The sequence below is a fragment of the Thermomyces lanuginosus genome (assembly GCF_041956635.1).
Source record: "Thermomyces lanuginosus strain ATCC 200065 unplaced genomic scaffold VTN49scaffold_35, whole genome shotgun sequence".
NCBI classification, from domain to species: Eukaryota; Fungi; Ascomycota; class Eurotiomycetes; order Eurotiales; family Trichocomaceae; genus Thermomyces; species Thermomyces lanuginosus.
This window is the reverse complement of record NW_027192369.1, coordinates 543,896-565,518: the sequence shown is the minus strand read 5'-3', so window position 1 is coordinate 565,518 and position 21,623 is coordinate 543,896. Positions and strand designations below refer to the sequence as shown.

Here is a 21,623-nt window from a genome sequence, read left to right as displayed (position 1 = left end):
ATCCGGCCCCGCGTCAAGTTAGGTTACGTTGCTGGCGACGGCTTCGATTGGTCTGCAGGTCCCGTTGCAGAGTTGAATGACTCCATAAGCCAATCAACGCTTCCGTGCCCGGCCAGGCCCCTCCGACCCTGCTTTCCCCGCAGCACCGCCGAAAGTCTAACAAGTGCTTTCGCCACTTCATGAAAGTACTCGTACTTACGCACTATCAACGAAGTGACTTTTCCACCTTGCCTTTGTCCGTCATTGATTCCAGGCGACCCCCGCAAGATGAGTGTTCAATACGCTTATTCCATCGGGAACCTTCCTGGAATCAATGATCCCTGGATTAGTAGTAGATAACGACGGGCGAATCGTAAAGCTGGGATTTGCGTTAGGTTGGACCTGAGAGGCTCCCAAGGACCTACTATGTGTATGCACCGTAGTAGAATGTGCGCGGAGCATTCGCCAGAGGAAAGGAGGGCTCGTCGCATTCTTCAGTAATTCGTACAGGGTCTCCCAGCCCGTCAATGATTGAACACAACTCCCGAACCAAGTGATGGAAATGAGGCTTCGATACAGACCGGCCGCAAGATTTCACAACAAATCAGGAACCGGTCGCGAACAGGTCAGTAATTCCCAAACCGGATTGCACACGGTCAACTCTCAGGACGCTGGCCGTAAACGATATAGCTGCGGTTTTCCTTGTGGTTACTTATCGATTCTGGTGTATAGCAATGCTGTCGTACTCACAAGTCGAACAACGCGTGAACGTTGCGCTTCCGGCCGTCTGCGCGGGCTTGACTGGCAAGAAGTATGACTTCCTCTTTGGTCCACTGCTCGTAACGCGTTAAAGCGGCCAGGGCTCCGGCCTCAAGACCGGCTTCCGACTGGGCCTGGAACCAGGTGCCGACCTTCTTCTGTCGAAAGAGGTCAGTAACCGAACCCTAATTCGGAGACAAAAGACAAAAACTGACAAGATGCTTATCCTTTGGCCAAACGCCATGTGGAATTTGAAATTTCTCCACGTGAATATTCACAAAGCCCGCATCCTGAAACCACTCCTCGAGCTTGGGCCCGGGACGGACTTCGTAGCCGGCCTTTTCGAACGCATTATTGGCTTCATCGTAGTACCGTTGGAACCCGGTATCGTCGAGGCTGCCGTCTTCTGAGTATGGATAACCGTCCCAGTCCTGGAATTCAACCCAACCTCCGGGCTTGACGGAGCTGTTTTCTGTTAGAATTATTAGAACAAAACAGGAAAACGTTCTGATGACATACCGATAGCACTGCTTGATTAGCTTTCCAAAGTCCTTGATCGAGAACGCCAGGTATCGCGCGTGAATAAAGTCAAACGGATCACGTTCATAGGCCCACTCAGACTCAATGTCATCCACCAGGAACTTCACATTCGGGGGGACCCTGCCAAAGCTTGTCAGTGGAACCCGATTATGACTTCTTAGATCGGACTGACAGAGTCGGCTGAATCGGGCTCAAGTCACAACCGATCACCTGGAATAAATAGATCAGGTCTCAACATTCTATTTGTCCTGGATATTTCCCGATGGTATTCATTACCTCAGCTTGGGGGTGTGAGTCCGCTACGATAAGTCAGCATCCGTATCCTGTGCCGGCCACCCAGGAAGGAGGTTTACCAAAATCAATTGCCCAGAGACCGGTCCCGGTCGCCAGGTCGATCACCCGCTGCGGTTTTCCGATTGGGGCCAGATAGAGTTTCCGATGCAACACCTCAAGACAAAGCTCGTGCAACATGTCAAGACGGTCGTTTTCCGCTTCATCGTTGGGGAGTAGGTACGCTAGAAGGTGATGATCAGTATACAATTTTTGGATGAGATGAAGAGGTCGGTTCCTACACCCGTCGCGGTACTTATGGTAGCGACGACCGTTTTCATGGCGATAATCAAGCACCGACGACGTCAGTGACGTGCTATAGGAGGATCTATATGTCGAAGACATGCATGAGCATGTTATAGGATCCGGAGTGCCATAGTATCACATCACGTACAGTTCATCGCCATAAGACGAGTCGTTCTCATACTGTGCATGTCAGATAAGCAATGCGCTCTGATGTACCACAATGGTAGGACGTCGTACCGAGGTGTCGACTTCGACGTTGGCCGAGCTATGCTGGGTGGTGGTGTGTTCCTGAGCGGATGGTTCCGTCATGGGTGGATTAGGTTTCGGTTGTTGAAGTTTAACAACTCAGGAAATGTATGGGTTCGTGCCGAGACAATTGGCAGTCTCGAATGGAAGCACCTGAGAATTTCTCGCAGCAGCCAACAAGATCTTTGTAACAAGTTGTTCCTCTGCAGTTGTAAGCATGGGCTAGTACTCTAGCTTGATATTTATATTCGCAAGCGAGCAAGAATCAACATCTTAGTTTCGGCAGAGTTGCTGCACCTCTGCCAAAAAGGTAATATAGAGGCGCCCGCTTATCGGAGCACATAGTGACAAGGTCGCGACGCATTGACAACTGACAAGGGTGTCTTCCCTGATATTGCAAGGTTGAGCTACTTAGTGGACCCATCCTACGACGGGAGATCCAGTATGCTTGGATGTTCGAGAGAATCAAGCATTGAAGCGAAGCATGGAATCCGGCTCAACGCCCACTGGAAGCGACCTGGATCGGTCCATTCCTGCAACTCTGCAAGTTCCTTTGCAGCTGACTTGATCGGCCAATCAGCGCCGCCGGAACAATCGTTTCCCGTTTCCCGGCGGCCCGGCCCAGAGTCTATTAGACTATTAGATCCCGTCTTGAATTGAACGGAACTACGGAAGTGTGTGAAGGGTCCGGTTTCTACCTCACCTTGACCGTCAGTATTTCAGAATGCCTTCGCTTAGATGGCGTGGCCATAAATTTGACATATAGATTTCGTGCTCGTAATCAGTTTATCAATTCCGAATGTCTTGAAATCTCAGAGCTCTATATTTACTCCGTAGTGAAGCAGACTACTATCCGCTCAACCTAACTCAAGCAGACACGACCTTCCGTCAAAGGGTGCGAAAGACCGATACGGAGGATACCATTGTCTACGATTTCAATCGACTACAAGCAATGCTTTCCTGCGTACTTGAAAGGACGATCGAGCAAAAGCTTTCGACACTATTTACCTACTGATTACCATTCGCAGAGCGTTGACAACCTGTATTCTGAGTACAGACAAAGTGCATACCTACCTGTACCTGTATACTTAGCTATGTGCTCAATCCCAGATTTCACTATGATCAATTTTCGGGACGCTGGCCGTAAACGACGTAGCTACGGACGTTATTCATGGTTAGCGCCATACCAAATAGACTTCCCAGTAGTGTTGCTGAAATGATACAGGACACTCACAAGTTGTGTATCATGTGAACGTTTCTCTTCCGGCGGACAGCGCGAGCCTTGCTGGCAAGAACAATGACTTCATCCTTGGTCCAATCTTTGTATCTCGTCAGAGCGGCGAGGGAAACGCCTTCAGAGCCGCTCACTTCGGCCTGAACTGGTTCCAAGTGCCAATTTTCTTCTGTATGAAAATGTCAGTACTGGGGTTACTGGATAACGGTTTAGGGACAAGGGAGAAAATTGACAAGATGAGGATCCTTTGGCCAGACGCCGTACGGAACCTTGAACTTCTCCACATGGATGTTCACGAAGCCCGCATTTTTGGACCATTGCTCCAGCTTCGTCCCGGGACGGATCTCATAACCGGCCTTCTCGAATGCGCTGTAGACTTCGTTCTAGTACTGTTGGAGCGCAGTACCATTATAACTGCCATCTTCCGAGTAAGGTTAGCCGTCTAAGTCCTGAAATTCAACCCAGCCCCCGGGCTTGACCGATCTGTTTTCTGTTAGGGACGGGTTCAAGGAAGAAGATAGGTTTAAAAGTCCAATGGCACAGTACCGATTATACTGCTTTATCAGCCTTCATCGGTCCGAAACCCAACGCCCGCGAGTGTTTCCTGACAAGAGTCGAAGTATCCAACCGGGATCAACGTCCACTGGCAACGGTTAGAATTTGCCTGCAGTTCGTTTGCCGATGACCCCATCAGCCGATCAACACTACCGGATCGATCCTTCCCTGCTTCTTTGACGGGGGTTAGAGTCTTTAGGTGCTTTAGTCCTTGAATTTCTGGTAGCCTCCGTTCAGATGGTGTGGCCAATGCACTGATTCTATGATGTCATCTCCTGGCTCTGAGTGTGAATTATCCCAGGTATCCGACGTTCGCATCAGAGGGAACCTCAAAGGCTAGTGCTCTACAAAGGACCTAGTAAAGGTATTCCGGAAGCTAGAGGTACGTAAGAACCACATAGGCAATACAAACAGAATATAGGCTATATTGTATATAGATCGTTTTAACCTTCGTCCAAGATTTCACCATGGTCAATTCTCGGGACGCTGGCCATAGACGACATAACTAACGGGTATCATTTGTGATTAGTTTCATATTTAAAAAGTTGGTTAAGCTATGAGGATACTCACAAATTGAACACCATGTGAATGTCACGTTTCCGCCCGTCGGCGCGGGCCTTGCTAGCAAGAACAGTGACCTCCTCTTTGCTCCACTGCTTGTATCGTGTCAGAGCCGCCAAAGCTCCGGCCTCGAAGCCGTTCGCTTCGGCCTGAGCCTGCATCCAGCTGCCGACTTTCTTCTGTACAAGGAGATCAGGTTAGATGATTTGTTATTATCACCTTTTGGAGATAAGAAGATACTGACAAAATAGGGATCCTTTGGCCAAACGCCGTACGGAACCTGAAACTTCTCCACGTGAATGTTCACGAAGCCCGCATCCTTGAACCATTGCTCCAGCTTTGGCCCGGGACGGACCTCGTAACCGGCCTTCTCGAATGCGCCGTAGACTTCGTCGTAGTACTTTTGGAGCGCGGTGCCGTTATAAGTCCCATCCTCCGAGTAAGGATAGCCATCCCAGTCCTGGAATTCAACCCAGCCTCCGGGCTTGACCGATCTGTTTTAAGTATTTAGGTGGTTAGAAAGGGTGCCAAGAAAATAAAAAAAAATGGCCCAATGGCATACCGATAACACTGTTTGAGCAGCTTTCCAAAATCCCTGATTGAGAGAGCCAGGTTCCGTGCGTGGATAAAGTCGAACGGGTTACGTTCATAAGCCCATTCCGATTCAATGTCATCCACCAGGAACTTCACATTCGGAGGAACCCTACCAATGCCTGTTAGCCTAGCAACTCCATTGTGGATTCTTCGGTCTAACTGACAGAGTCGGCTGAGTCGGGCTCAGGTCATTACCGATCACCTGCTCAAACAAATCAGAACTCAGCAATTTTTGCATCTGAGATGCCTCCTGATAATATTCTTTACCTCTGCCTGCGGGTGTAAGTCCGCTATGATGCGTCAGCATTCGCATTCTACCCTAGCCACCTCAGTAACAAACTCACCGAAATCAATCGCCCAGATTCCCGTCCCAGTAGCGAGGTCAATTACTCGCTGCGGACTCTTGATTGGAGCCAAATAGAGTTTCCGGTGCAAGATCTGGAGACAGAGCTCGTGTACCATGTCCAGACGATCGTTCTCCGATTCGTCGTTGGGGAGCAGATACGCTAGAAAGAATGATAAGTTCACAGGTGCTCGACGGTCAGGTAGGAAGAGGTCAGCTTCATACATCCATCGCGGTACTTATGGTACCGACGGCCGTTTTCATGACGATAATCCAGAACCGAAGAAGTCAGCGATGCGCTGTACGACGAACTATGTCGGAGAATATGCGTGAGCATGCTTTACAATCTGGTGCAGCAGGGCGTCGCATCACGTACAGTTCATCACCATAGGACGAGTCATTCTCATACTGCGCGATTCATGTGAGCAACGTACTCTGGTGTTCCCCCATGAAGGGATCTCGTACCGAGGTGTCCACTTCCACGTTGACCGGGGGGTAGTTGGTGGTGGTGGCTGTCTGTTCCGGAGTGGACGGTTCCGCCATGTTAATCAACTACTTTCTCAATCGAAATTCTGGGAGAGTTGATGATTGATCACAAGATCCGTAGCTTTAGAATTTGAATGGAAGTGCGCTTGAATACTGAGCCGTTTCGAATGGTATCAAGAATTGGACGCAACAGCCAAACAAGGTCTTTGTGACTAGTTCCTCTGTCCCTCTGACGCCAGCGATCAATGCCCCCGGCTCAGCAGTTATATGTGCGAGCAGATAAACATCAGGATATCAATTCTCCGAAATTCCGACGATATTACTGCACCTCTGCCAAAACGGTAACAGAGGTGACTGCCCTTGGACCACATAATGACATGGGTATTTCTCTGATATTGAGCAACCGGTGTTAGTCTCTGTAAAATCCAACGCTGAAGGTGGCCTGCCCAGCCTGGTTGGTACGTCTTTGCAAGGGACCCTGATCTCCATCTTCCAATCAGCGCTGCCGGACCGATTGGCCCCTGCTTCCCCGGCGACCCGGTCAGGAACTAATTGTACAGAGTAACTACTCCGTTTAATGCCCCAGAAAGAAGTGCGCAACGGGATCCGAAGGCCGCAGGAAGACCGAATTGCAGTAGAGAAAAAGTACTTAACCATCTCGTCATTATCCGAGCAGCAAAAGGGACGGAACGCTTCTTCATTGTCTGATATCGCTGCGATTTGCATCCTTCAAGGCTCGCACGATACCAGCGTCGTAGGTAAGGTAGTCATTGACATTCATCTCCATGAAGTGCCAGGTTCAGACCACAGTGGTCAACGTGGAATTCCACAGATCTTTGCATTTGTTCCCAAGACGGATGGAATGCCTCCCTCCTACATTCCGAATCCGGAGGTAGGTAAGAGGAAATCCAGTACAGAATACACAGACTAGTCTCAAGAGTCGAGTAGTCCTTTGGAAACATCAGCGTTCCATTGCCTCTGAAACCGGGTTGGACTACACGTAGAAACCATACAGCAAGCTCAACTCAAAGCGGACAAGAAACATCCATAACGCCCAAGCGAACACAGACAGATTGGGAAACCAGTCCCAAAACCACCAGGATATCTAGGCAGCATAACAAATATTAGGGGTTTAAAAAAATCACTCCCAGTCATCGTCATCACTTTCATCCGCCTTGTTATCAGCCGGCTTCTCCCTAGGACTCGTTGGCGTTTGGGTCGTCACGCCGCTGACCACATCGTAGCTCGACTCGCTGTCCGGCTGGGACTGCTGGTCGTTGGAACGCCGCGGTTCCTTGAGGGTGGCGTCGGAGACGGACAAATTCTGCGACGAGGAGGCCGTGGCATTTTGTTTAGTGTCCACGGTCGCGCTGGATTTAGCCTGCGGTGTTGACGGGCTCTCAGACTCGGAATCGGAATCCTCGTCCCACGCGACTTCTTCCTCGTCGGCGGCGGTATTGGCGCCTGCACATTCTTTAGTATCGAGAATTGAAATGCGAATTCATGTTTGTCTTGTTTTACCCTTTAGCAACTCCTTGCGCTTCTTCTCCTCCGTTTCAATGGCTAACCGGAGGAAATAATATCGTGCCCAGAACTGAGCATACTCGACTGTATCTGGAACCAGCTTCTCCATCGCCCTTCGCAGCTCAGGGTACTTGTCCAGGTCCCGTGCGATGTCCTCAGTTTTCGAGTCCACATCGAATTTCTCCCGGAATGATGGCCACTGGTCGCTATCCGGATCTTTACGGAAACTGTCAAGGTTGGTATGAACCACGTGCAGCTGGGCATCGAAACGCGTCGCGTGAATTACTCGCTTTCCCTCCGCATCTTTGCTCTCGAAAAGCACCTGGTCATTTTGGTCTCCGCTGCTCTCCGGCGGCAAAATACTGACCGCGTCGCGCAGGAAGTTGCGAATGTTTGTCCCGAACCGCAGAAGGGCCTCGTCGGCCGCCTCCTCGGCCCGTTCGATATCCTTCAGGCGCTTCGCAGCCTCAGCGCGGAACCGCGCAATGAAACCTTCGCCGCCCTCCTCCCCAGCGTCGCCTGTCGCAGTGGCATTCTTACTCTTCTCATCATTATCTTCATCCTGCGTCCCGTCTTTCTCCTTGCTTTCTGCATCTGTCCGCGAAACCCCGAACCCCGAGAGCGCCCCCCCCAACGACAGCCCTCGAGTGCGGCCAACGATAGTGTTACGCAAATCCGTCAGGCCCTTGGAGGCCTCCTCGGTCACCGCGTTGTATTCCTGGCGCGCTCCTTCGTAGTAACTCTCTCCATGCTTGCGAACATTATTCCAAAACCCGCCGATTCGTGCTCCCCATGGACTGTTCGTGAATGCTTGCAGTGTCTCCTGGAACTCCGCATTGAGATTTAGACTCGGCCGCGTCTGTCCGCCCTGCGTGGTGTCATCTTCCCCTGATTTGGCCCGTTGGCCAGCGGCAATCTCTCCCTGGATGTGGTCGTACGCAAAATCCATTGCTTTTGTCTTTGTTTGGGCTGCTGGTTGGTTTCTCACCAGCGTGATCCTCAGCCAACTACGGCTGGAGCTCCGACCATTGCACAATCATTATGGGGGATGGAGACCATCGGGGCTGCGGGTCCGGCCGGAGAACTGCTACTTAGTAATCACGTAATCATATATACCATTTCAGGTAACCAGGGGAGGTAGGCATTCAACAGGATCCCAGAATTAGGCAGCTAATATGTACATGAAGAATAGATCAAGGATCTTCTATCTCATCGCCTTCAATAGGATATAGCTCGCCCACACTGTCCTGGCTCTGCATCCACGGAGGCGGTGGGATGCTTTCCATAACACTATCGGTGAGCCACTGCCCAGCAACAATCAGCTTCTGAGACTCTGCTAAATTATGGCTACTGTTTTGTCGATTAAGCCGATCAACCAGTTGCGATGACTCCACATGTACTACTGGCCGCTTTGACGGCCGTCTTCTGCTGGTCATGATGGGCGACGAGAGGTCGTGTGCTGCTCGAACCGGTGATGACTCGGGAATAACTTCTGTTGTTGACGCGTTTGTACCGTCCGGTGCATCCTGGGACTGGGGCTGAGTCTGGGTCATGCCTTGTGTTGGCAACTGCGTCTGCGGACAGAGGACTACGGCCTGATGGCTTCGTTCCGTCCGTTCGTCAGCCGCGCGGTTCGCAGAACTCAGCGGCCTGCTTTCGCTGGGAAATAACTCCGCCATCTTCTGTGTATTCATGAGCGGCACAGGTCCTGTGGCAAACTGCGTGAACTGAGGCGGTCGACGGTAACAGATAGACGCGTCGGATGGTAGAGCAGCTTCCGAATCCGTGGTGTCGTTGCCCTCGAGATTAGTGCCTGAATTAGGAACGTTAGGAGGCAGGTCATCTGCGTCATCGCTGGCTGAATCTTCACTGCCAGGATCATTGCCAGGTTTTACTTGTGCATCGGCGTTATCTGACAGCACTGGATCCCCTGGCGGACTGGATGTTTCGGGAATGTCGTCGTCTATCTCGCCGTAGTCTGTCTCGGCATCGGTTTCGTAAACAACAGTCCTTTCAAATTTTCGCATAGGCGGAGATTTTTCGTTTTTGAGCTGCCGCTTCTTGTGCTGGGTTTCTAATGCTTCTCTTTTTGAAACATTTTCGTATCCCGCGTTCGGGGATTTTGGAATAGTAGAATTAATTTGTTGCACCTTCTTTTCCAGGGAGGCTTCGACCTGGCCGTATACTAATGATTTTGAGTCTGCGTTTTCGAGAGTCTCGTCGGCAGACTTGACTGACGAGATCCACGCTGATACTTCGTAAGAACCACGGCCAGCCGGAGATGGAAGATATTTCTGACGCGGCGTCTCGGGTGTTTGCGAAGACGGAATCTCGAACTTTGTTTCCTTCTTCTGCGGCGTGGAAGGAACAGAAGCAGGGATTTCTTTCGTGCTTGATGATATTTCCTCGAACTTCCTTTTCTTCGGCGCTCCAGATCCGTACTCTGCTTCACCTCCTTGCTGCCCGTTTTGTTCTTTCGGAGCGACGTCCACAGATCTAGTTTCCTTTGAATTGCCGTCGATATAATCCAGGCCGGGTTCCTCGTCCGAGTCGTCAAGAACGATAATCCGGCGAACAAATTTCATCTGGGTGAGGGTCTTGTTTCTCCCACTGCCATCAATCACTTTCCCGGTTCGGCTGTTTTTCGTCTTTTTGTAGGTTGATGATGCCAGCTTTCCTCCGCTGCCGACACCAGAACTTCGCCGTCCGACACTGGAAAGTAACGTCTGATTCCCACGTCTTCTGCCCCCAGGCACGGTGCGACTCCTACTGGAGCGACTAGACGGAGTCCACATTTCGCTGGAATCATTCTCGAGGTCGATCACGTTCGTCCCATCTCCGTGCGTTGCTTCCTTGTTATCGTCTCGTTTCTCGGTCCGAGGTTTAGTGAGCGTTGCATCGGGCTGTCCATTTTTTGTCCGTGCATTATTCCTTGTGCCCATCTCCTTCCATCCCGTTCCGAATCGGCGTATAGTGGTGAGGATCGAGCTTGTCCCTGGCTTTCAGATATTGGCTCACTTGGCCGATGTTTGGCTAAGACGCGTCGGAACGCGTGCAAGCATCTGGAATGCCAAAACTGGAAATTGCTGGAGGGATCGGACAAAGCACGCTAGTACTATACAAGAAAGAGCTGTTACTATTACTACTCCAAAGAGGAATAGCGCGATCGAAACTGGAGGTGATTCAACACCTGTTACTTAGGTATGCTTTAGCAGTTAATTAGCTACTGTCGAAACCTATGAATACAACAGGTACCGCTCCTACTCAACTACTGTAGGCTGCGAGAGAAACGTCACAAGCTTGATAACTTCCCAAGGAAACTTACGCTGAGTGCACAAGATGAGGTAGGTTCAATATTTCGGGGATGGGGTGTAAAGTCCAGTACTCCGTGGAGTGCATAATAAAAGCTGATTGAACGGAACTGAGTTCGCTATTGCCGTTGTGCGAAGCTTATCAGGGCCCGCCATAGAACGCTTGAGCTGGCAGAATATATCTATGCATCTTCAATTGCTGCGTTTGATATGCTTTGCGAGAGGAAAATTTGGAAATGTAAGGCGTCGAGTCTGTCGAGAATTGAACACAGCACTCGAGTGCCACCAGGTAACCAGGTCTCCGCAAAAATTTGGTCCTAGCTTGTCGAAAATAAGGTAGGTTAGTCGATTCATCGAGACATGATAGCCACAATGGAAACATTCATCTGGTCACGGGAGTCGCAGCCTGGCGTTTACAGTATGGCTTTAGCCCGGCCTTCTACACTCTCTGTAGGTTGATGTTCCATGTACATGTCGATCAAGATGGTGCCTGATTGAATTGAGGAATGTCAGAACCAATGTGTGCTGTTGCAAATCACACTGGCCAAGTATGGCCATTTGCTGTAGTACTACCATGAAGCTATCAGACGATAGAAACACAGGCGTGATCTTGGGGAAGCATATCAGCACATTTCATAACCTTGTCTATAGCAGATATTGACACATTGCGAACATTGGATTAGTTATTTGTTAATACAAAGAGTGAAAGGGACAGACTTCATTCGAATCGTCGATTATAGACGGAACTGTACCCATCTTCTGGGCACTGCATTCCACAGCACTGCACCTAATCGGACAGCAGCCATTCTGGTTCGGCATCTTCATCCTCTGGATCATGCGACAGCATCGACCGCTGCTCCAGATTACTATCGTCATCGCTGGATATGACCTCCTGCGACGGCGCACGTGTTGTAGGGGCTGAGGGCGGCCTCGATATGGCCTGCACACTCGTCGAGGACGAATCGACGACGATGGGCACCGATTCCTGCGATCCCACCACATCACTGGATGAGTTGTTGCCTGTTGTCTCGCCCTGCGTACCGGAATACTTGGTACGAGAGCCAATACCCGACGACGGGTTGGCTGGGGGCACACTGTCCAAGTGTTGCTGTTGCTGCCCTTGCGGTACGACCACCAGAGTGTAACGAGAGAATGTCTGGTGGTTTTCCCGGAGTGGTTTGAGAACGTGCCTTCGGGTATCTGCGACTGGCGATTTTGGCTCATCGTCAGGCTCAGAAACGAACCCTCCTCCTTCATCGGTTGAATCCTGCCGAAAGAAACCCCCAGACTCAGTTGAGTCCTCAATTGATTCGCCTACGCTTGTGGGCTGTACAGCTTCTCCCGTTGGCTCTGGGAGAAAACCGCCAGCTTCATCATCGCTTCTGGAATCGAAGCCTCCCTCGTCCGGCTCGCGCTCATCCTCTGCATCTTCGCCTTCAAAAGTATACCCCTTCACTTTTTCGACAATTCGCAGCTTAATCAAGAAGTGTTTCCAAAGTCGTAGAACTTCCTCCGTTCTCCTGTCAAGAGCTTCTTGCGCCTTTTCATTTTCTATGCATCTAATCACCTCTTCAAGTGCTTCTCGATATTGGATTGCGGCAACGATACCATTGATCACAGCCGTCCCACGTCTGCCCCGGAACTCAAAACCTGTAACGGCATCTGCATAATCAATGCCCAAGATTCGAGCTGCTCGAGCTGCCTCCGGGTGCTTCAAATGGAATGCTCCAGGCGGTACCATGCTTGGCACGTAGACATCCAGGTTCCCATACGCGTTCTTCGGAACCTTACCCTTGACTACGGGTGGCGGCTGATAAAGCTCTGTTTGGTGAAACGCGTACATGGGAATCTCAGTTGTCATGTCTTCGCCGCTATCTTGAAGGTCAGAGCGAGGGGCCACGGCTCGTACTCGCTTTAATGGCTGTTCTCCGACCTTGATGTCACGTCCCAGTCGATACCAACCGTCAGCACTTCGGACGACCTGCACATCAGCTCGCCGATAGACAGGTTCAGTAATGGCGGGCTTTTTCGAAGTCGACTTGCTCAGTCCAACATGCCCAATTACCCGCTTTGGGTGAATGACTTCATTTCGACGCAAATGCCGTTCCAGGGCATAGATGGGATGATCTTTGAAATCTTGGATGTTTCGGGGCATTGGTTCCGCTGCAACTTTGGCCGTCAACTCCGCCATCTCTAACTGGTCTCGATCTTCCAAGAACGGCTTCTCGAAATGTTGAAGAGTCTTTGTCCACCACTCCTCCCCGTTTTTTGTGCTTTCGACGCGTAATTTGCGGGTTTTTGCGTTGAAGTACTTTACATAGCGTCTCGTTACATCCCTTGCAGATGCATCATCTTCGAAAGCTATGACATACGACATGTTGTTATACTTGTCGCTGGCGGGAGGCTCAAATTTCGATGGCTTGGCCACCGATTTCGTGACCAATGGATCAACCGGGATCCATTTCTGGACAGCCACGTTGAAAGCTTCGACCCAGAAAACGGGATACGATGACAACTGTAATCTTTTAGGGGTATCTGATAGGTTTCCTATCAATATGTGTGTAGTTGCGGATGGGGTATTGACGTACCAGCACGGGGAGATGAGGATGATGAAGAGGCTACCGTGTTGAAACGAGGTTGGCTAATCCTTTTCGGCCTTGTCGGCGTACCGGGTCGGCTGGGTGTATGATCATCGCTAGAACTTGCATGGTCGTCTGAGGATATAACAATATAATTCCGGGTCTTCTCAGCTTTTGCCGGAGTAGATTCCGTCCCAGCGGTGGAAAATGGCAGAGGTTGCAAGGAGCACACCAGTCGCGCGTCGACACCGACCGAGCGAAGAAGGGCACAGAATAATTGCGCCCCAAAATCACGAGATCCCTGCATAGTCCTCGCCTGTTTCCGAAAATCTTCTTTGGACAAAATCGTTTCGGCATCCCGCATGATCTCCTCAGCACGACTGCGTGCGGCCTCGGCATTTTCAGCCCATTGTGGCCGCCGTAGTCCAGGAGCAGTTACTTTGAATCTGCGATTGAATGTTTCCATCGCTTGCGTCAAGCCGTCTATAAAAGTTCTCGATCGGGCGAACTGTTCCATAGACTCTCTGGGATTGAGATACGAGATCGTCTGTTTCGAGAGCATTTGTTTCAGGAACTGCTGGACTTGCCCGTCATTGCACCACAAATTGCGGATGTGAACATGACCTAGAAGACAAAGTACATGAACTTTGTGTATATCTAGTCTAAGCTGCTTTTCTGCGGCGGAGACACGTTTTCGCCTGGCGACAGTGGTCTTCCGTCTCTCAGGGCCCCTGTCAAGAGTGATCTGGAGTGACTCAGCTTCGACTCCAGAGGCCGAATCTCGAGCTGTTGAAGGTGGCTGCTGTATCTCGACCTCCTCCCATTCCATGTCAGAGTCATCAGAATCATCCAGATCAAGATCATATACGGTCTGTGTTTGTGTCGGTTCTTTTTCTTCCTTGGAAGCAGTAGGCGTTTCATTGTCGGCAGGTTTCAGTGTACTGGTTTGAGACGTTGGTCTCTCACCAACACGACGCCGTTTTCGTGGTCGATCGGTCTCTGGCTCGTTGGCAGCGCGCGCTTCTGCCTCTGCAAGCATTTCCTTATATACTTCCGGGATATCATCCTCGTCATCACTCTTCTGGCGAGAAGAAGTGCGGCGTGATTTCCCTTTGGAGACTGACGGTCCTCCGCGAGCCATGGTGTCGAGATTCGAATTCTGAAGGGCCGACGCGTATCAACAAGCCACGAGCGAATGCACAATGCCAGTTGTCATCCTGGCCAAAGTAACAGCCAGGCGATACAGACGAGCAGATAAGCCGACAGGAACAACAGCCTCTCCTTACATGTCTCTAATTACGGCTCTTAAACGTATTGAGCCTTCGGAAAATGAACCATGACGAGCACACCGTTGCCCGAGAATCGTTGAATTCGGTGACTTGCGCTTTGGTTGTACTGTTTGTAGCCTACACTTCTGCGGTCGGAGTTTTATTTATCCGTGTCCCCCCCACGGCAGCCAATGAGGGGAAAGAGATATGGTTCACGTCTCCCAAGCTCTTGAGTGAAATTGGGTCGAGACACGTTCCTCGAAAGCCTCTTTAATGTAGTTTTCGGAATCAGCTGTTGTATTTTCAGGGATTTACAAACCTTCCATGTAGAGTCCCTACCCGCAGCTCCGCTAGTCGTTGCAGTATTCCGATAGTACACAAACCCTAACCCTAGGGCTTGCGAATGAGACATCATTGCGTCATACATCAACAACCATTGATTCTGTGCTCTGGGGGCGAGAGCTTTCCTGGGTTTCAATCTACAACTGAATTTAGATTTTCTCTACTGACGACTTCGAAAATCATGCTGCTGAAACTAACCCCCGGACGGGCCGCTGGCCGGGTTCCACGGACCATGTACGCCAACCGGCGGCTCTTTGCCCGAGTTGTTAACGCAGATGCAATCCGCAAGGTACATTGAAGAGGCGATGATTTCTTCAGGTATCAAGAGCTAATGTTTTTTCAGGAAGATGACAAGCCGTTCAGCGTTCCAATTCCAGACAACAGTTTCGACACGTACAACCTGGATCCGCCGCCTTATTCCCTGGAGACCACGAAGAATCAACTGAGACAGCTATACAGGGACATGTTGACGATAAGGTGCGCGCAGGCTCTGAGATTTTGTCAGTTCGTGGTTCACGGATTAATCATTTGTAGAAGAATGGAGCTAGCCGCAGATAAATTATACAAAGACCGGAAGATTCGAGGGTTCTGCCATCTCAGTACCGGACAAGAAGCTATTGCAGTCGGAATCGAACATTGCATTACGCGCGATGATCCCCTCATAACAGCCTACCGGGCTCATGGATTCACGTACATGCGGGGTGGTACTGTACGATCTATCATAGGCGAGCTCCTGGGGAAGCAGGGTGGAATCGCTTATGGCAAGGGTGGCTCCATGCATATGTTCGTCAAGGGATTTTACGGTGGCAATGGTATTGTTGGTGCGCATGTACCCGTTGGTACTGGCTTGGCTCTTGCCCATCAATACTCTGGACAAAATACGATGACGGTATGTGTGTACGGCGATGGTGCAGCGAATCAAGGCCAGGTGTATGAGGCGTTCAACCTAGCAAAGCTGTGGGATTTGCCGATTTTGTACTGCGTTGAGAGTGAGTGGCCCTTACATCCAGCCAGCAAATAGTTTGGAGAGATATTTGACGTGCGTCGCCTCAGATAACAAGTACGGCATGGGAACGTCTGTCGAACGGGCTTCGGCCAAAACCGAATACTATGAACGGGGCCAGTATATCCCGGGCATCCGAGTCGATGGGATGGATGTGTTAGCGGTGATGTCCTTGGTCAAATACGCACGAGACCTCATCATCAACGGAGCCAATGGACACCGAGGGCCCATCGTAGCCGAGTTCGTTACTTACCGCTTCGCAGGCCACTCGATGTCCGATCCGGGCATCATCTACCGCACACGCGAGGAAATACAGGAGAAACGGAAGCAGGATCCGATCTCCGTGCTGAAGAGTCGGTTAATAGAAATGGGGATAAACACAGAGGACGAGCTGAGGAAGATAGACAAGGAAGTTCGGTCGTTCATCGGCGAGGAGGTGGCTGCGGCGGAGAAAATGGACGATCCTCCACCAACTCCGAGCACACTCTACCAAGACATCTACGTGCGAGGCAGCGAGCCGGAGTCAATTAGAGGAAGATCTGTCCATGAGACTCACTACCACCGATAGATTATAATGTTCTATTACTGCCCTCAGAATATCAGCATAGCAGTGGTCTCTGGTTAGGGCTCTATCTGCTCAAATTTTCCCGAACAGGTAATCTTCGATTAACCGGCGTTGTAGTCCGACACCAACCATGCGAAGGCACGTCATTCTGACATGAAGTGACATTTCAGAAGACCAAGTAGCAAAATAGTAGTTTGACAATTTTTCTTCTTAATGATACTCTCAAAAAGCTAACACGAAGGCTGAGGAATAGACGAAATGGCCTCCCCTGTCAATACCGGCACCCTCGTCACTCCGGCCCGCTGCATGGCTGATTTCTCCCTTGTTCCAGTCAGTAATACCTCAAACCACAGAATCGATAGAAGCAGCAGTGGACAAGAAGCATGCTAACTCCAAGTCAGATCGGCCATCAGACTACTTCCTTCGCGCAGCAGATCGCCGACATCCAGCGTCTCCTGCAGCAGTCGGGGTTGAAGTTCATGATGCATTCGACAGGCACAACGATTGGTAATACCTGAATTCGGCGTCTTATTTTACAGCGTAAATAGCGGCAGGTAACTAATGCGAAAGCGCATATAGAAGGACCATGGGATCAAGTCGCGCAGGTCATCGGCTGGGCTCATTCGCTGGTCCACCAGCAGGGAATACCCAGAATACAGACTGACATCAGAATTTCAACGAGGTGGGTGCGCTTGGCTTCGAATATGGCTCACGCTGAATGTTGGAAACTGACGGTGATCTTGCGGGTATCTAGAACGGATAAGGTCCAGCCAATGGAGGGACAAGTTGCTTCCGTGGAGAGGATCCTTGCAGCTTAATCAGTGTATGATGCGTAGATTATTTGGATCGTCAAATGCGATACAGTTGGTTCCTTGTGACAACCGTGAATTTATCGGCAGCGGCACCACCTGGGCGCCAATAAGGACTTCCTATTTATAAAGGTTTGCTTTCGTCAAATCTATCTAGTTCCGAAACAATCTCAATCCACTTTCCTCGATATCTTCCTCAGATTCAGCTTCACTCGCTTCCTCGTCGTCTTCTCCCAACACCTTGCTTGCCGGTCGCCCAAGCAACGACGCAAAGAATTCGTCTCGAGCTCGAGTACTCCACGTTGTTCGATCTTCGGGCGCCATGAAATTCTGCAATTTCTCGTGCACGTTGAACCGCATTTTCCGTCCTTTCGACGCTCTTGTGTCGACTACCTTCTTCACTTTGTCTTTGCGCATGCCCGTCACGGGGTTGATGGGTAGATGAATTTGTAGCGCGTCGATGCCGTTCGTGATTGCGTCCGAGGATGACATTCGTTGCTCCACGAGGTCACGCAGTAATGATTGGTAGAATAATGTGTCATCGTAGACGATCTCCCCTGACTCTTCTTGGCTCCTCCGCATTCGCTTTGCGCCTCGTTCTCCCTGTTCGGCTGCAATGTGCGCTTCCAACACGGCCATGATTGATTGTTGATTGTTGTTGCCAAGAAGCTTTCCTCGTGCGTCGGCCAGAGTAGCACCAGTGCCACGGATTTTGTTGGACCATTTCTCTAACACGGCGCGACGGTGGGACTCTGATTCGGCTTCCAGATCCGCCATGCGCTTCCACAACGATTCTGTGGACGTACTCGAGGACACTTGCGGGGATCTCTTACGCTTCCTAGAAGTCTCCTGAGACCGTGCATCAGTAAGAGCCAGGCGCAAGTCTTCCAGTGTCGCCCAAAGAGTCAGAGCTGCTGACTCTGCCGATTTAACAGCATCTGTGTCCAGCGCATCCTCCGACAGAACAGAAGGCAATTCGTTGATGGCTGCGAGCCCTTTTTGAAGTTTGATACGCGTGTTCAGAAGCGCATCGAAGATTCGTCTTTGCTGCTTGACAGCTTTGCCCTTTGCAGCATCTGCCTTTGCAGCCTGGGAGATGGTTGCGGCCACTGTCTTTTGGTCGGCCGCCATCAGTTTTCGGAGTTCTTCGCGTTGGGCCGACGAATCACCATTGCGCTGGTCCTCTTCAATTGAGGACTCCTCTTCATCCGAGAAACCATCAATCTCGCTCTCACTCTCACTCACACCCTCATCCTCGCTCTCACTTTCACTTTCGCTCCCGCTGCGACTATCGGACTCCGACCCTGACTCGCCTTCAACGTTATCCTCCTCCATCTCGCTTCCTTCCTCTTCGTCATCCTCTTCACCCTCGGCGGACTCGTCCTCGCTACTCCCATCGTCCCGGCGTGCAAAAGGGTCATCGTCGCTCTCATCGGCCATCAACGCCTCTCTACTGACGCGAGAACCAGCATATTCTTTTCCCAACCTAACAGGCTCGGGCTTGCGCAGCTTCGATTCACTATAATACTCAGTATTGCAGGAAGATGGAAATGTCATCGATCAAGCGAACGAACCTGACGGCTTCATAATGCTCACGGCCGGCATTCTCATCGATCTCTGCACCACTTCCATCGTCGCTTTCTGGCTCAAATCCGGTGTCAGGATCTTCGGGATCGAAATCTGCGCGCAGATGAGCTCGTTAGTGCTGCTGAAAGGTCAATTGGCATGTTCAAATACTTACCTCGTGGAGCAGGATCATCCAACTCGGCAAATTGTTCGGCAAGGCTTTTGAAGCCGGGACTCTTCTTTGATTTCGCCATGACAAAGCGTGCAGATTATTCAAAAATAAATCTCTGCGATCGCTCTGATGCGCGAGACTCTCGATATGCAGAAAAAATTCAGTGGGTCCTGGTTCGCGGAATGGAAGTCTTGGCGTGGAGCTATGTTGCCAAGAAGATTATGTAATACGCGTAATCACCAGCCCAAGCTTCCTATACAGGTAAAGTCTCGTCTTGAAGGACCAGTCGAATCCGCGGATTGCCTGCAGGAACTTGGGACGAATGTCTCACCATGCTCTTCGTTCACAGCTCTCAAAATGCGCCCACGGCGTCTGTTCTCTACATGTCGCGTCCTGCGACATGACAATCCTCTTGTATGGTATCAGAAGCAAAACTTGGGACAGACATTCTAGGACTGATAAGCTCAACATAGGGACTCCCGCGTTCTGGAACGCCGCCCCAATTTCCGCGACGGCGCGGGTTACCAGAGAAGCGCAAGATTCGAGATGTGAATAAAGTCATTGTTGTCTCCTCAGCGAAGGGCGGTGTGGGCAAATCAACAATAGCCGGTGTGTTGAGTCGCTAGGCCCGTTTACATCCATCAATCGCTGATAATTCTTCGTTGGCAGTCAATCTGGCCCTTGCATTTGCACGTCGCGGTATCCGAACGGGGATTCTGGACACGGATATATTCGGACCATCAATACCGACATTGCTGAATCTGCGAGGAGAGCCCCGGCTGGATGAGAATAATTGTCTCGTACCGCTAACGAACTATGGCCTGAAGTCGATGTCCATGGGCTACCTTCTCCCGCATGCCTCAGGTTCTGAGGAATCTTCGACGTCTACTGACCCTTCTGGCCCCCCACCAATGGACACGACGCCTATCAGCTGGCGAGGTCTCATGGTGACCAAAGCCATGCATCAGCTTCTCCACTCAGTATCGTGGGGTCCGGCGCCATTGGATGTGCTGGTTATGGACTTGCCGCCAGGAACAGGTGATGTTCAACTAACCATTAACCAAGAAATAATCGTGGATGGAGCAGTCATTGTATCGACTCCACAAGATATTGCTCTTCGAGACGCAGTCCGCGGGTATGGCATGTTCCAGAAGATGGATGTACCAGTACTTGGTATGGTGCGGAACATGGCATACTTCGCGTGTCCACACTGTGGAAAAGAGACGAAAATATTCTCGCACGGCGAGCATCACCACGGTGACAATGGCGTCATCGTGCAATGTCAGCGCCTCGGGATCGATTTCTTGGGTGATGTTCCTCTCGATGCCCGAGTTTGCGAGGATGCCGATCGCGGCGTACCGACTGTCGTTGCGGAGGAGGGAGATGATCGTAGCGCCAGACGGAACGCATTTCTGCAGATTGCAGAGAAGATCGCACGCAAAGTCGGGCTGGATTGGAAGTGACCTCCATGAGAGAGTGGACTTTCATTCTCGAATGCAATTAGTGTTCTGTACTGTATAATCAGATATTCTCAGAAGCCCGGCGTTCCCTGAATATTGGCAAGGTCAAGAACCCTGATGGACTTTAACCGGGACCCAAGTGGGTATGTCGAAGTTCTAGTCACAGTTCCCTGGCATTAGAGGCCAATGTTGCGGACTTTATCATGCTATTGCGAGAAATAAAAAATTCAGTGGGCGAAGAAATAGGCTGAGCCAAAGATGTACTTTCAACGATCCCGGGGAAAAAAAAACAGATTATCAAAGGATTATACCTGTGTCGACGCTATATTGAGCTGGCTCCTCATGTTGTTCGAGAGCTCATCGTAGACCAGCAACCTAATGGCTCAGTACCGTGACATGCATCTGGAAAATATATCCATCGACAGGAAACAAAGCAAATCATGCTGTCATTGACTGGCAGTACATCTCTGCTCCCCTCGTGTCTGCAACCTCTATTTCCCTTGATGCTGGAACCCGCAACAAATGAGCAGATAGAGTGTGGGTTGCTTGAAATACTACTCCACAGCTTCTACCTACCTAGATATGAGGAGTACGAATCCCTTATGTCGGAAGTGTGCTTCTTATAACCATTGTGTAAAATCAGACCAGATCCGTCCATCTAGTACCTTTGCTGCTGGGACCACGAAGACCTTTTCTCCCTGCGCCATGCAATGATTATCGGCGTTGCTCACTGATACGACATAAGCAACGGCGAAATGGAACATCCAGTTTCATGGTCGACGAACAGAAACAGCATGAGATGGCACTTAAACTCATCGGGGCAGCCTCGATGATTGCTCAGCGACTGCATGATGAGGGGCTTATTCCTCTAGGTGGCATGGTTCCGAGAGAACAGTATAAGTTGGCACGGAAATGAAACGAGCACTTCAAGCGTGAATTTCATTTCACTTGGCCCGAAGATGATGAAAAGAGTGAGCTCCATACAAAACTATGCCCATATCAGTGACTATCAGTGACTTCTCGCGAGATGGCATTGGAAAAAAAGAGGGCCTCTAACCCCAAATTGGAAGCATCAACTCTTCATATGCAGAAGTTAAAACATATCACGAACGATGATGCTCAGCAATGGGAAAAAAAAAAAAAAAAAAAAA

General features: G+C 50.5%; 9 protein-coding genes across 9 annotated transcripts; 3 read left to right on the top strand and 6 right to left on the bottom strand.

Moving 5' to 3' along the window:
* Positions 1-635: 635 nt before the first annotated feature.
* Positions 636-2,163, bottom strand: VTN49DRAFT_5653 (uncharacterized protein; the record flags this gene model as incomplete). The annotated part of the gene is made up of 10 exons (XM_069413734.1): positions 636-669; positions 730-896; positions 954-1,203; positions 1,258-1,398; positions 1,451-1,488; positions 1,555-1,577; positions 1,632-1,793; positions 1,851-1,936; positions 2,003-2,034; positions 2,092-2,163. The coding sequence occupies 10 exons, from the start codon at positions 2,161-2,163 to the stop codon at positions 636-638; spliced, it is 1,005 nt and encodes a 334-aa protein (XP_069266376.1).
* A 2,197-nt stretch (positions 2,164-4,360) lies between these two features.
* VTN49DRAFT_5652 (uncharacterized protein) lies at positions 4,361-5,930 on the bottom strand (the record flags this gene model as incomplete). Its single annotated transcript, XM_069413733.1, has 10 exons — positions 4,361-4,394; positions 4,460-4,629; positions 4,695-4,944; positions 5,013-5,153; positions 5,209-5,246; positions 5,312-5,334; positions 5,389-5,550; positions 5,613-5,698; positions 5,764-5,795; positions 5,853-5,930. The coding sequence occupies 10 exons, from the start codon at positions 5,928-5,930 to the stop codon at positions 4,361-4,363; spliced, it is 1,014 nt and encodes a 337-aa protein (XP_069266375.1).
* Positions 5,931-7,014: 1,084 nt separating this feature from the next.
* On the bottom strand, positions 7,015-8,346 carry VTN49DRAFT_5651 (uncharacterized protein; the record flags this gene model as incomplete). Its single annotated transcript, XM_069413732.1, has 2 exons — positions 7,015-7,337; positions 7,395-8,346. 2 exons carry the CDS (start codon positions 8,344-8,346, stop codon positions 7,015-7,017), a joined length of 1,275 nt encoding a protein of 424 aa, XP_069266374.1.
* A 244-nt stretch (positions 8,347-8,590) lies between these two features.
* On the bottom strand, positions 8,591-10,339 carry VTN49DRAFT_5650 (uncharacterized protein; the record flags this gene model as incomplete). Its single annotated transcript, XM_069413731.1, has 1 exon — positions 8,591-10,339. One exon carries the CDS (start codon positions 10,337-10,339, stop codon positions 8,591-8,593), a length of 1,749 nt encoding a protein of 582 aa, XP_069266373.1.
* Positions 10,340-11,495: 1,156 nt separating this feature from the next.
* Positions 11,496-14,428, bottom strand: VTN49DRAFT_5649 (uncharacterized protein; the record flags this gene model as incomplete). Its single annotated transcript, XM_069413729.1, has 2 exons — positions 11,496-13,243; positions 13,297-14,428. 2 exons carry the CDS (start codon positions 14,426-14,428, stop codon positions 11,496-11,498), a joined length of 2,880 nt encoding a protein of 959 aa, XP_069266372.1.
* A 650-nt stretch (positions 14,429-15,078) lies between these two features.
* On the top strand, positions 15,079-16,468 carry VTN49DRAFT_5648 (uncharacterized protein; the record flags this gene model as incomplete). The annotated part of the gene is made up of 4 exons (XM_069413728.1): positions 15,079-15,186; positions 15,241-15,374; positions 15,432-15,886; positions 15,951-16,468. The coding sequence occupies 4 exons, from the start codon at positions 15,079-15,081 to the stop codon at positions 16,466-16,468; spliced, it is 1,215 nt and encodes a 404-aa protein (XP_069266371.1).
* Positions 16,469-16,723: 255 nt separating this feature from the next.
* Positions 16,724-17,283, top strand: VTN49DRAFT_5647 (uncharacterized protein; the record flags this gene model as incomplete). Its single annotated transcript, XM_069413727.1, has 4 exons — positions 16,724-16,795; positions 16,867-16,972; positions 17,045-17,147; positions 17,220-17,283. 4 exons carry the CDS (start codon positions 16,724-16,726, stop codon positions 17,281-17,283), a joined length of 345 nt encoding a protein of 114 aa, XP_069266370.1.
* Positions 17,284-17,427: 144 nt separating this feature from the next.
* VTN49DRAFT_5646 (uncharacterized protein) lies at positions 17,428-19,094 on the bottom strand (the record flags this gene model as incomplete). The annotated part of the gene is made up of 3 exons (XM_069413726.1): positions 17,428-18,793; positions 18,849-18,954; positions 19,016-19,094. 3 exons carry the CDS (start codon positions 19,092-19,094, stop codon positions 17,428-17,430), a joined length of 1,551 nt encoding a protein of 516 aa, XP_069266369.1.
* A 275-nt stretch (positions 19,095-19,369) lies between these two features.
* On the top strand, positions 19,370-20,475 carry VTN49DRAFT_5645 (uncharacterized protein; the record flags this gene model as incomplete). Its single annotated transcript, XM_069413725.1, has 3 exons — positions 19,370-19,426; positions 19,486-19,621; positions 19,682-20,475. The coding sequence occupies 3 exons, from the start codon at positions 19,370-19,372 to the stop codon at positions 20,473-20,475; spliced, it is 987 nt and encodes a 328-aa protein (XP_069266368.1).
* Between the last annotated feature and the right edge of the window lie 1,148 nt (positions 20,476-21,623).